General features: G+C 38.0%; 2 protein-coding genes across 2 annotated transcripts; both read left to right on the top strand.

The window, feature by feature from the left end:
• Positions 1-2,163: 2,163 nt before the first annotated feature.
• LOC116314906 (opioid growth factor receptor-like protein 1) lies at positions 2,164-5,571 on the top strand. The gene is made up of 9 exons (XM_031733063.2): positions 2,164-2,567; positions 2,749-2,964; positions 3,515-3,577; positions 3,670-3,708; positions 3,790-3,844; positions 4,200-4,278; positions 4,352-4,418; positions 4,501-4,649; positions 4,745-5,571. Exons 1-9 carry the CDS (start codon positions 2,214-2,216, stop codon positions 5,187-5,189), a joined length of 1,467 nt encoding a protein of 488 aa, XP_031588923.2. The 5' UTR covers positions 2,164-2,213; the 3' UTR covers positions 5,190-5,571.
• A 3,186-nt stretch (positions 5,572-8,757) lies between these two features.
• Positions 8,758-12,375, top strand: LOC116314910 (opioid growth factor receptor-like). Its single transcript, XM_039612082.1, is given in 6 exon segments — positions 8,758-9,453; positions 9,549-9,603; positions 9,924-10,002; positions 10,076-10,142; positions 10,225-10,373; positions 10,469-12,375. Coding segments are annotated over 6 exon segments (816 nt in total). The 5' UTR covers positions 8,758-9,390; the 3' UTR covers positions 10,872-12,375.
• Positions 12,376-12,426: the final 51 nt, after the last annotated feature.

The following is a 12,426-nucleotide window of genomic DNA, read 5'->3' as shown; positions in this document are numbered from 1 at the left end:
TGCACATTTGACCTTCAGTTTCTGTACATCATCCTATTCTGTAACTCACATACGCGGCAGCCTTTCTCAGATTAAAGAAACACAGCATCACCAGCTACCCTTTCTGGACTCTAGTCCCTGTATTATCTTGCCTATGAAGTGCTCCTGTGTGGAGTAACCACACTACCCTCAGCTATAGTATTACCCTCAGCAATGAGGCATTAGCTGGTGGCAGCGTTGACCTTTATCAAGCGCACATAGCTGCTAAGCCAAGTACCACCCTAGCTGTCGTCAGACTGTAGAGGTGGTTTGTGTGTATGTATCGGTGCAACTGTGCAAGGCCCTCGTCTGAGGGGCCTTCACTGAGATTTCCTGTGGCATCTGTTGGATTTCCGCCCGTGCTAATTGGGTTCACAGCAGTGCGATCAGAAAACAGGCCAACTGCCTTAGCTTCATGCTGCAACTTATTTCAGTTTCACAAAGTTCCCATCTATTTTAGGAGGGCAATCCAATTTGTGGAAACTATTCATGCACTGAAGCGGGCCATAAAGAGCCTAAGATCTGTCATTAAAATCCACAGTTACTGCCTCCATTCCCTGCAGAACATATGACTATCACTATGCTGTGTTTTCATCCTCTACAGCCAATACAGGACCTTAGCGAGCTCTGGTAAGCACGAATAAATTGACTGCCAAGCAGAGGTTAGCGATGTAGCATTCTGACAAGTCTTTATTTCCTCTAATGGCAGAAAGAACAGTTCTGTTGAAATGAGTATGAGAGATAACAGCCTCATCATAGAGCACTAAATGAATTCACACAGTGCTTAAACAAGTACAGATCAATTCCTTTTGTGAACTTCACAACATAGGAAACAAATATTACCAAAGCAGTGTTATATAGTCATAAATATATAGCTCATTGCAGCATGCCATAAACCCAAAAAGCAACTGAGTTTATAATAAGGGCACCTGTGCTGGTTTAACAACTCCATTCATGAAATAATGGCACTGCATTATCTGATGTACTCATCCCATATCTCTCTGTTCACCAGGACAATTCATACAACCTGTTATCTCTCGCAGGAAGACATTAAGAGCAGGGTGTCCACTGACTCAGGTCCAGACACTCATCTGTCCTAGTGCCATTCCCGTAGAAAATGAGCCATGGAAATATACTGCAAACGCGATGTTATCTTTGCATTGATAACAGCAATAAGGGCAGTGGATACGATGATCATATAGTATAAAGATCCGGAGCATTTTTATCATAAATATAAAAATGCTACCTCTTTTTAAAAAAAAATAAGTCAAGGCTTCACACACATTTGCAGACAAACATGTCTTTAGTGACAAGGCTACAGTGTCACAGAGGGAAACAGGCTTGAACTTTGCAGCTAATCTCAACAGTCGTTTGAGCCTTATTAGCCAAAAGGGCAAGGACATAGTCTGTAAGTCATGTACGTCAGAAAGGGCTCCTAATCAAGACACCTGCAGTGAAGATGACTCTGACTAGAGAAAGTACTCTTCTAATTTAACTTGAATTTACTCTAATTTATCAAATTTATCAAACTTCTGTGATTTCATATTAAAAAAAAGGCAGGTTTTACTCGAGCTTTGGTCTGCCCTGGGAGGGAATAATATTTACTGAGTGTACCTCACTATTGGGGTGAAGGTGTGAATAAAGTATGGGTTATCTGTGCAAAGGGAATGCCTGACTGTTTATGCAATTACAGGTAAACTTTGTACCTTTTTAAGGGCCATAAATTATTATTTTTAAATGCAAAAATAGGGTTTCAATCCAAGTCTAGGAAATCTAAGGTGTTGAGCCCCTTCACTGGTGCAATGTTTAGGTTTAATTTAAGGGATATGTCCCATACACTTAAACCGTGATCATTAATTAGATTAATAAATATAGAAATATAGAAATATAGGTTTATTAATTAGATATACAGCCATGTCCCATTACAATATCCTAACAGTGAAATAACACAAGCCCAAGTGAAGGTATTTGGATTTCTGACATAGTTTACTTTTAAAAGAAAATTACCTTTTACACGTCAACCAGGTTTTCCCAAACTAAAGTCTAGTCTACTTTTGATTTGCAGCAGCGTATAAATAGTCTGTAACATGATACCGACGGTCGGTAGCATGTTGTTTGTCGCCTCAAAGTTTAGTTTCGGTTTTCTGTGAAGTGAGTAAGGGAAAGCGAAACAGACTGACCGATTATCTTCACGCATGAGGGTTATGTCGGTGCTGTGTCGCTGCTGTAAAGTAATAATGCTTTGGTTCGGATACAATGGGTTTCGCTCGCTTTGGGACTGGATAGTGCGCCACAGGAATCCTTTACTGGTCTTGCTTTTCCCACTGGTGGTGTTTAGATATTTAACTTATTCAAAGAAAGACGGAAATGAATCTGAAACAAGCGATGACAACACACGACCACCCAAGAATTCACTTGACGACGAAGAGAGGGGTATTAGTCCCGGACAGAAGAGGCCCTCAGAGGAAGGTGGGGTGTCCGTGAGCAAGCGAGCAAGGTCTAATCAAGAGGACTTTCAAAATGATCGATTTGAGATCGTTGATGAAAATGTGAGTAAAGAAATGACCATTTACAGTAACAGGTGATCATGCAGGTTTCTCACCAATCGTTTTAAGTTCGTATTCTGTGAAAGTAAAACGTAAAAAAGAATTGATCAACTGTATAACAGGCAACTTGGAGATACAAACATAGCATAATGCCGTGATTTGCTCTTTACTTTATTCATTTTAGGCTTCTATGGTACACTCAAATGAGTCTGACATACGCACAGAAAACGAAGTTGACGAAGGGAAGAAGCTGACAGGGCCGGAAGAAGAGTTTGACAGCAGAGAGTATCGAGTTCACACTACCGATGAATTCTACTGCGACTATGATTCAACCTGGGAGACCGACCCGAATGAGGAGAGCCCACCCAGCAGGATCAGACAGACAACAAACTCCAACCATGTAAATAAACCAGTGGTTTGATTTTCCATGTCTGCTCACAAATCATTTACTGCAGGCATAAAAGGAGCCACCTGTCACCGGCCCAGGGGCCCAAGGTGTTAAGTAGCTCCTCCAGAGAACTTTATTGAGGTGATAGCTCTGTTCACATTTCTTGATTTTTCCTGCAAGAAAAAATCACAAAGATGGCTCAAAAAACAACAAAGAGCCAAAGAAAGACATTTACAAAGAGATTTAAAATTTCACGAAAGAGATTAAAGTCAGTGGGGAAAATAAAATGGACACAAATAACAATGGTGAACAAAGAAGTAGATAACCAGAAACATTTTTAGAGTGGTGATTACATTTTGTGCTGTGAAATATATCTCTGAAATAATCAATACGAGATCAACAAATGAAAACAAAGAGCCACAGAATGACATATGCACAAAGACAGAAACCAATTTATTGTAAATAGAGATGGAGGATCTCCAAGGATGATCTTTGGGTTACTGAATGTCTCCTTTAACTGTGCAGTGTTATCCCTGAACTTCACTTATCTTCTGCGTTCCAGTACATGTTCAGCAGATTTGAACGTGCTGCGAGAGACATGCAGAACTACAGACATGACTACCCTGTAAGTCTCACACACACACACACACTGTAAACACACACTCTCATGTTTAAGCACAAGCCAAACACATGTTGTTCTTTTATGTGTCCCTGCAGAACCAAATCAAGACACAGCACAGGAAGAAGAACACAAATGTATGTACACGTTTGTTTTTAGATTTATTTCATAGAAGAACAAAATAAATGGTTTGGATCAAATTCTTTTCTCTTGTGTAGGAGAACAAGCCTAACCTGAATTTCTACCTTGGAAAGAAACGATCGGTGCCAGACGGTAGGCCTTTTTAGTAGAACAAAGTATATCAATGAAGTGGAAGTAAAATAAATGTTTTTCTGTAATTTATTTGTTGAAGAATGAGAGCTTATAAAATTCATTATTTTATTCATCTAATCCTCTCAATATCTCCGTGTCATCAGAACCTTCAGTGGCCTTAAACGGTACTGATATTACACAAGAATGTTACAATCATGAGATGTCAAAAAAAGATATTATAAAGGAGGTACTATAAAGATATTTTATAGTATAGAGATATTAGTTTGAGCCAACTCTGTGATCACTGGATAAATCTTAATCTGTGCAGCTTCATTTACAAACAGATTTATTTGCCATGACTTGTATTTGTTACCAGGTGTCTACATAACTGATATCCATGAAAAATGGTACGGAGACTATGAAAGACTTGAGTATGTGCACACATATATTCAGTGGTAAGTTACTCTATAGTCACACATACAATGTAAAAAGTTCAGTTCCAGTTTGTAACGACATTTTCTCTCAAAGGCTGTTCCCACTGCAAGAACCAGGAGTGAACTATGAGGCCAGTACACTGACAAAGGAAGAAATTACGGTAAACCTGTGAAAGTTACCAAGTTATACTTTAAAAAGAAAACATGTCTTATACACTGATAGAGGTTCGATGTTTCCTTCAGGATTTTCTTAATCACAGCATTGCAAAGGAAAACCTGCTGAAGTCGTACAAGCTCATGTTGGACTTTTATGGTATCGTGTTGTGTGATGAAAAAACTGGAGAAGTCAGGAGAGCAGAGCACTGGGAAGAGAGATTTCACAACCTTAACAGGTAAAACTACCTCTGAATTTAAAAAAATCTGTGTGCAGTAAAAGTGACAAAAAGCTGTAAATGATCTAATTTTGGGACTGATCACTGTCTGACAGTCACACACACAACAACCTGCGCATCACTCGCATCCTGAAGTGTCTGGGAACCCTGGGTTACCCTCACTACCAAGCCCCTCTGGTCCACTTCTTCCTGGAGGAGACTCTGGTCAACAGACAACTTCCAAACATCAGGGACAGCGTCCTCAGCTACTTTTTGTTTGCTGTACTTGATAAGACACAGCGCAGAAATCTCATCAGGTATGCATATTTGAACTATGAGCCTAAAGATGAGTTTGTGTGGTGCCCAAAGAAAATCCAAAAATTGTGGTCAATGCAGTCCAAGGCAGCAAAGGAAGAGGCCGCTGACTCTCTGGGGTCACAGAAGGACACTCTGATTTCTGACAGTGAAGCACAAGAAGAGGAAAACCTGTCTGCAGATGAGTCGTGTAACAGTGCAGAGTCTCACGAGGATGAAGAAACCTTCAGCCATAATGAAGATTGATTGATGACAATGAAAAGCTTATGAATAATACTGATAAATTGCACTGAAGTATGGAGTGATTTAGTTCAACACTGTAGATCTTAGATTACTAGCAGGTTATTGTGGTTTACACACTGAGTCAAAGGGCTTGATTCTTTATAGAATTGTTTGTTCATTTCATTATTTACAACTTAAGGTTTGGATTTTTATTCGCAATTAATTCTTTTTCTGAACAAAAAAAATGAAGCGATCTGAAATGGATGCATGTTTTACACAAAATTCAAGGGTTAATGTTATTGTGTGACTATGTGGGATTAATTAATTACTATAATTGCTCAGTGATGAATGTATTTTAAATGTTTTTGCATTCTTGTGTCTAGAATTAAAACATTCTCATTCAGAAGGTTCACATCTATTTGTTTTACATCTAACTGTCCTTTCAGAGTTGCATATTCAAATAGCAGGTTAGTACAGGTTGTGGCCAAAATAAAATTAGAGGGTGGCAAGATAAAGAATGTTACAGTGAGTTGCAAAGTTAATTCATGTATCGCTACAGTTGGTCACTTTACAAAAGGACATAAAAATCTCTGACAGGACTCCCAAATATTGCTGCCCATCAAAGGTTAACAGCCTCAACTGTTCACTTTCTAATTCTCTCATCTGACTCCTTACACCAACAATCACCATAGCTAAACAACAATGTGAAGGCAAAGAAATTACACAAAACTTTAAAGTTGAATACTTGTTCCATTAATATTTGAAAGAAAATAAGTCTTTAGAACTGAGGCAAATTACATCAAATGGGTTTAAACAGTTGAGCTGAAACAAAAATAGCCTGTGTTCCCATCAGACTGTGAGCACCATCTATTGCAGGCTCCACAAAGACAAAGCAAAGGGAAAGCATTTAGATTTCTTTTTTTTTTTCTTTTCATATACAGTGGTGTGGGAAAAGTGTTTGGGGTTTTTTTGCATTTTGTCACACTTAAATGTTTCAGATCATCAAACAAATTTAAATATTAGACAAAGATAACACAAGTAAACACAAAATGAAGTTTCTAAATGAAGGTCTTTAATATTAAGAAGGAAAAAAAAATCCAAACCTACATGGCCCTGTGTGAAAAAGTGAAAATTGTATAAAAGTAACTAAATTAATGAAAAGTCAAGAAATAGATGTGTCAGTGGATTAATAATTATGTACATGATGTTGAAAAGTGCCACTCTACATAATGAGTGTGCTTACTTTCCTTCATTTGCACTTTTAAATATATTTTGATCATATAAAATGTGCACTATTAAGTTAAGTAGGATTTTAACTTTTACTTAAAAAGTCCAAATACTTTTTTTCTTTTGCAAAACAATTACCCAACATGAAATGATATTTGTGCACTGCCACATTTCACCCTAATAGCCAATATCTTCAGTAAGGCACAGAAGGGTAACCTGAAAATCACCAATTTTGCACACTGATTTTTTTTTAGATTGCATATTCTGATTTCCTGTGGCCACCCTGCTGTGGTCACCCCTGTGTCACCTTATTTTACAAATCCTGGAAACGCCCCTGACCTGCATCAGTGGGCGATGCTAAACACTAGTCTGCTTTTGATCTGAAAACAAATAGATAACTGTTACGCTGTAATATTAATCATGTATATCCTGCCTATATAAGCACCATAATAATAATAATAATAATAATAAATAAAGTTAGCAGCATGTTCTTTTCTGTGCTCCGTTTAGATAATTAGCAGGGAACATGATATCTGTATTCTGTCTGCAAAGTTGTCTTTGGAGGGGAAAAGTGAAAGTGAAACAGACTGGCTCTTGAATGCATAACAGGCGACTCGGAGATACAAACATAATGGCGTGGTTTAGAAACAAGAGCTCTACTTCACCGTACTCAACTTTAGACATGAAAGTAGACAGAAATGAGTCTAAAACAACCACAGAAAACGAAGATTCATTCAGAAGTTTATCTGAACACGCAGAGGGGGATGTCAGTGAGGGTCAACATGAGGCTGATGAAAGCCAGGAGCCCGAGAGCAGGGTGACAGGGCCAAAAGAAGAAGAGGAAGAGTTTGACAGCAGAGAGTATCGAGTTCACACTACCGATGAATTCTACTGCGACTATGATTCAACCTGGGAGACCGACCCGAATGAGGAGAGCCCACCCAGCAGGATCAGACGGCCAACAAACTCCAACTATGTAAGTAAGCCGGTGCCTGTCACAAGTGGGTTGATTTTCCACATCTGCTCACAAATCATTTACTGCAGGCATGAAAGGAGCCACCTGTCACCGGCCCAGGGGCCCAAGGTGTTAAGTGGCTCCTCCAGAGAACTTTATTGAGGTGATAGCTCTGTTCACATTTATGGGTGTAAGGTTTTTCCGCAGAACTTCACAGAAATGACAAAGAGAGTCAAAAAGACATTTAGAGAGAGATTTTAAAATGTTCAGAAAGAGATTAAAACCACAACAAAATGCGAGTCACTGCAAATAAATTTGAACATAAAAATGACCACAACAGAAAAGAGAATCATTTAAAAAAGTTGTAAAATGATCACAAATAGATTCAAACCACAAATATAAAATAAAACAAATGCACACGACTTGTTATTTTATGAATCACACTTCTGTATATGATGGGTTGGAAGTTTTTGGACTGATAATCCTACCCCTGAATTAAAAACAAAACAAACCTGTGCAATAAAAGTGACAAAAAGCTGTAAATCAGGGGGCTCCAACTTAAATGAGCTGTGGGCAACTGCTGGCACTGTCATCTCATTGGAGGACCACTTTAGTGTTCAAGTAGTACAAAAAACAAACAAAAAAGAAGATACCCGCAAATATTTCCAAAAATGTCGTGTTTTGTTTTGTTTTTTTAATTTCAAAAATTGCATAACAAGACAAAACTGCAAACGTGAATGCATTTTTGTTCTCGCTCTTAACTAACTGAAGCCTTTCATTGAACTTCCAGTTAAACAAATTGGTCCTCTCTTTCTGGTGAGACACGTGGCAGCACTTCTGCTATAATTTTGTTCATATTTAACAAAATAAAAATGCAGACCTAAGTGTACACATTAGTTTTTGACTGCTAGTGAAAACTGTTTTCTTTACATTTAACTCTCTCACCAAACTAACACAGCCATTCCCTCAACATGTTTGTACTCTCTGCTCATATTGCCTTCTTATTAAATCATTTTTTGCTTTTTAAAGAACTTGTTTTAACATTGCACTCAACAACAAACAAATCCTCCCTAACAAAAAAAGTAACTTCAAGGCCCAAATTGCATTATAGTTCTTCGCATCAATGTACGAGTGGCAAGTGGCCGCCCTGCCGCAAGTTTGAGACCCCTGCCGTAAATGATCTAATTTTGGGACTGATCACTGTCTGACAGTCACACATACAACATGTTTTCTGTACTTGATAAGACAAAGCGCAGAAATCTCATCAAGTACACATATTTGAAGTATGAACCTGAAGATGAGTTTGTGTGGTGCCCAAAGAAAACCACTTTTTTTTCCAAAAAATTGTGGTCAATGCAGTCCAAGCCAACAAAGAAAGAGGCTGGTGACTATCTGGGGTGACAGGAAACTGTGATTTCTGACACTGAAGCACAAGAAGAGGGAAAGCTGTCTGCAGACAGTGTTTTCATCTAGATTTCTAAGACTTACCCGAAGAAAGGAAGATAATAATGAACCTGAAACAAGCAATGTAAATATACCTCCACCCGGGAATTCATCTAAAGGTGTACAGAGGGGTTCTAGTGATGGTAAAAGTGAACCTGTGGGAGTGATGATGAAGGCAGGAAGCCTGAAAACAAGCCATCAAAACCTGAAGAAGACGATGAATTTGACAGCAAGGAGTATGGAGTTGGCACCACAGAAGAATTGTGATTCAACCTGGGAGATTTCCATTTCCATAAATAGAAAAATAATCAAAAAATATAACAGAGTTACATAAAGACATTTATTTACAAAGAGATTTAAAATGTCCAAGACGGATAGAAATAAGTGGGAAGAAACTCAAAAGAACCACAATGGTCAGGTTTAACTGCAAAAGAAATGCATAATGAATATACAAAATTACTGTGACATGATACAGACCTAAGTGACCACTATTTAATGCAAACTGCAAAGAAACACAAAAAGCATGCCTGATGTTTTTCTTTTTGTGACTCTTACATCTGTTTATGATTGTTGGGGACCTCTTTAGCACAAGCCAAGCACATGTTGTTCTTTTATGTGTCCCTGCAGAACCAAATCAAGACACAGCACAGGAAGAACACAAATGTATGTACATACACATTTATTGTTACACTTACTTGCTTTATTTTCAATTTTTTTTTAAAGCGAACTGTCGGGTCAAATTCTTTTCTCTTGTGTAGGACAACAAGCCTAACCTGAATTTCTACCTTGGAAAGAAACGATCGGTGCCAGACGGTAGGCCTTTTACCAGCACCCAAATGTCCATAAACTGAACATAAAATAACTGTGTTTTCATTCAAGAATAAGAGTTTAGTAGATCTGTTTTGTTTTTCATCTCATCTTTTCCAAGTATTCAAAATATCTTCATGACATTGGAATAACTTCAGAGACCTGAAGAAGAATACCATTTCACACAAGAACAGGGAGTCAGAAAAAGATATTTTATAGTATAGAGATATCAGTTTGAGCCACCTCAGTGATCACTGGATAAATCTTAATCTGTGCAGCTTCATTTACAAACAGATTTATTTGCTGTGACTTGTATTTGTTACCAGGTGTCTACATAACTGATATCCATGAAAAATGGTACGGAGACTATGAAAGACTTGAGTACGTCCAAACCTATATTCAGTGGTAAGTTACTCTATAGTCACACATACAATGTAAAAAGTTCAGTTCCAGTTTGTAACGACATTTTCTCTCAAAGGTTGTTCCCACTGCAAGAACCAGGAGTGAACTATGAGGCCAGTACACTGACAAAGGAAGAAATTACGGTAAACCTGTGAAAGTTACCAAGTTATGATTTAAAAAGAAAACATGTCTTATACCCTGATAGAGGTTCAATGTTTCCTTCAGGATTTTCTTAATCACAGCATTGCAAAGGAAAACCTGCTGAAGTCGTACAAGCTCATGTTGGACTTTTATGGTATCGTGTTGTGTGATGAAAAAACTGGAGAGGTCACAAGAGCAGAGCACTGAGAAGAGAGATTTCACAACCTTAACAGGTAAAACTACCTCTGAATTTAAAAAAATCTGTGTGCAGTAAAAGTGACAAAAAGCTGTAAATGATCTAATTTTGGGACTGATCACTGTCTGACAGTCACACACACAACAACCTGCGCATCACTCGCATCCTGAAGTGTCTGGGAAACCTGGGTTACCCTCACTACCAAGCCCCTCTGGTCCACTTCTTCCTGGAGGAGACTCTGGTCAACGGACAACTTCCAAACATCAGGGACAGCGTCCTCAGCTACTTTATGTTTGCTGTACTTGATAAGACACAGCGCAGAAATCTCATCAAGTATGCATATTTGAACTATGAGCCTAAAGATGAGTTTGTGTGGTGCCCAAAGAAAATCCAAAAATTGTGGTCAATGCAGTCCAAGGCAGCAAAGGAAGAGGCCGCTGACTCTCTGGAGTTACAGGACGACACTCTGATTTCTGACAGTGAAGCACAAGAAGAGGAAAACCTGTCTGCAGATGAGTCGTGTAGAATCATGTAGAGAACAATGCAGAGTATGAGTTTGATGAGGATGAAAAAACTTTCAGCCATAATGAAGATTGATTGATGACAATGAAAAGTTTATTCATCTTATGCTGAATAATACTGATAAACTGCACTGTGTATGGAGTGTATGCAGATCCAGTGATTTAGTTCAAAATTGTAGTTAGTCAAAAGGCTTGATTCTTTATGGAAATGTTTGTTTACTTCAGTATTCATCAGCTTTGCATATTTGAACTATAAACCTAACGATGGGTTTGTGTGGTTCCAAAGGAAAATCCAAAATGTTGTGGTCAGGGATGCCCAAGCACAGAAGGAGACTCTGAATCTTAACAGCGATTTTTATGCTGCTCTCCTTCCTGGCACAACCTCAGAGGGATATGCGTCTCCTTCTGGAACTGAAGATTGATGTTAAATGTTAGGTGAATGTCTAAACCACTATATCATGTGGACAAAATTCATGAAACATTACTTAAACTGCATAACTACAAAATTGTTCACGCCCCCCCTGGAAATAAAGTTTTAATCTAGAAAAGCCACAATCCTTCTTTTTCCTGAGACAACTGACATCAACCCATCTGTGGTTAGATTCAAGCAAATCTGTCTGTAATAAAAAAGGATGAAAAGTGATGTTTTTACTGAAATGCCAGGCAACATTACTGGTTGTTTTTTTCTGTCAGCTAAATTTCTGTCTTCAGTTATGTGTTTTTTAAGGAAACTGTCGGTTTCATTAATATATATCACATTACATGGATATTGTATCATATAAATTCATTCTTTGTCTTACAGGTGATAAACCCCATACCTCCTTTGGTTGCATAGTTAAAGGTTGGATCATGTTATATTGTTTATGCAGGTTATAATTTGAAATGGCCTTGAAGAGGCTTGCTGATACACTCAGCCTGTCTCTCCTCCTTATGGTTTTAAAACCATTCAGGTATTTGAGTTTTTTCAGCACCTCATGTCGTTATTTTTCATTGCTTTTTATTTTCTTGCAGATGTAAAAAAAAAAAAAAAAAAAAAAAAAAAGTACAACCCAAAACAAGTCTAAGGATTTTTTTTATTGTAATCTTTCTCTTCTTTTTCAGTTTAATTTTAAAGTGTCTTTTTAAATTGCTTGACACTGGGTGGGATAACACTTAATCCCCCCCGCCCACGGGTGGATCTATCTGGCTTATGGTGGTGTAAAGGTTTTCTATTGGACGGCCTAGTTGGCGCCTCATCAGGAGATGTGGATGTATGTTTTTTTTGTTTGCTTTGTTTTCCTAATGCAGCATGGGTCAAACATTAAAGAGGTTCTATATTGTATTCAGCGTTGCTGAAGCTTGAACTTCTTCACAATTATATTCATATTAGTACAGGCTATGGCCAAAATATTATATGGTGGTTCTATACTGACTGAAAAAATGAGCTCCTAAACTGAAAGTTAATCAGCTAGATTAATACGCGAGTTATTACTGAAAAAGAAAAGCTTTGGTGATTTCTGATCTGTAACAACTGAAACTGCTCACTTTATCGTCTGACTCAATAAGCTAATAATCAGTATGTGTAGCTAA

Source organism: Oreochromis aureus, linkage group 5 (genome assembly GCF_013358895.1).
Source record: "Oreochromis aureus strain Israel breed Guangdong linkage group 5, ZZ_aureus, whole genome shotgun sequence".
Taxonomy (NCBI): Eukaryota; Metazoa; Chordata; class Actinopteri; order Cichliformes; family Cichlidae; genus Oreochromis; species Oreochromis aureus.
The sequence above is the reverse complement of the archived record's forward strand: the minus strand, read 5'-3'. Positions and strand labels throughout refer to the sequence as shown.

Coding starts and splice junctions, on each gene's coding strand:
- LOC116314906 (XM_031733063.2), top strand. CDS start 2,214: ATGAGGGTTATGTCGGTGCTGTGTCGCTGCTGTAAAGTAATAATGCTT. Junction 2,965..3,514: donor AGACAACAAACTCCAACCAT/GTAAATAAACCA, acceptor TCTGCGTTCCAG/TACATGTTCAGCAGATTTGA. Junction 4,419..4,500: donor TGACAAAGGAAGAAATTACG/GTAAACCTGTGA, acceptor TGTTTCCTTCAG/GATTTTCTTAATCACAGCAT.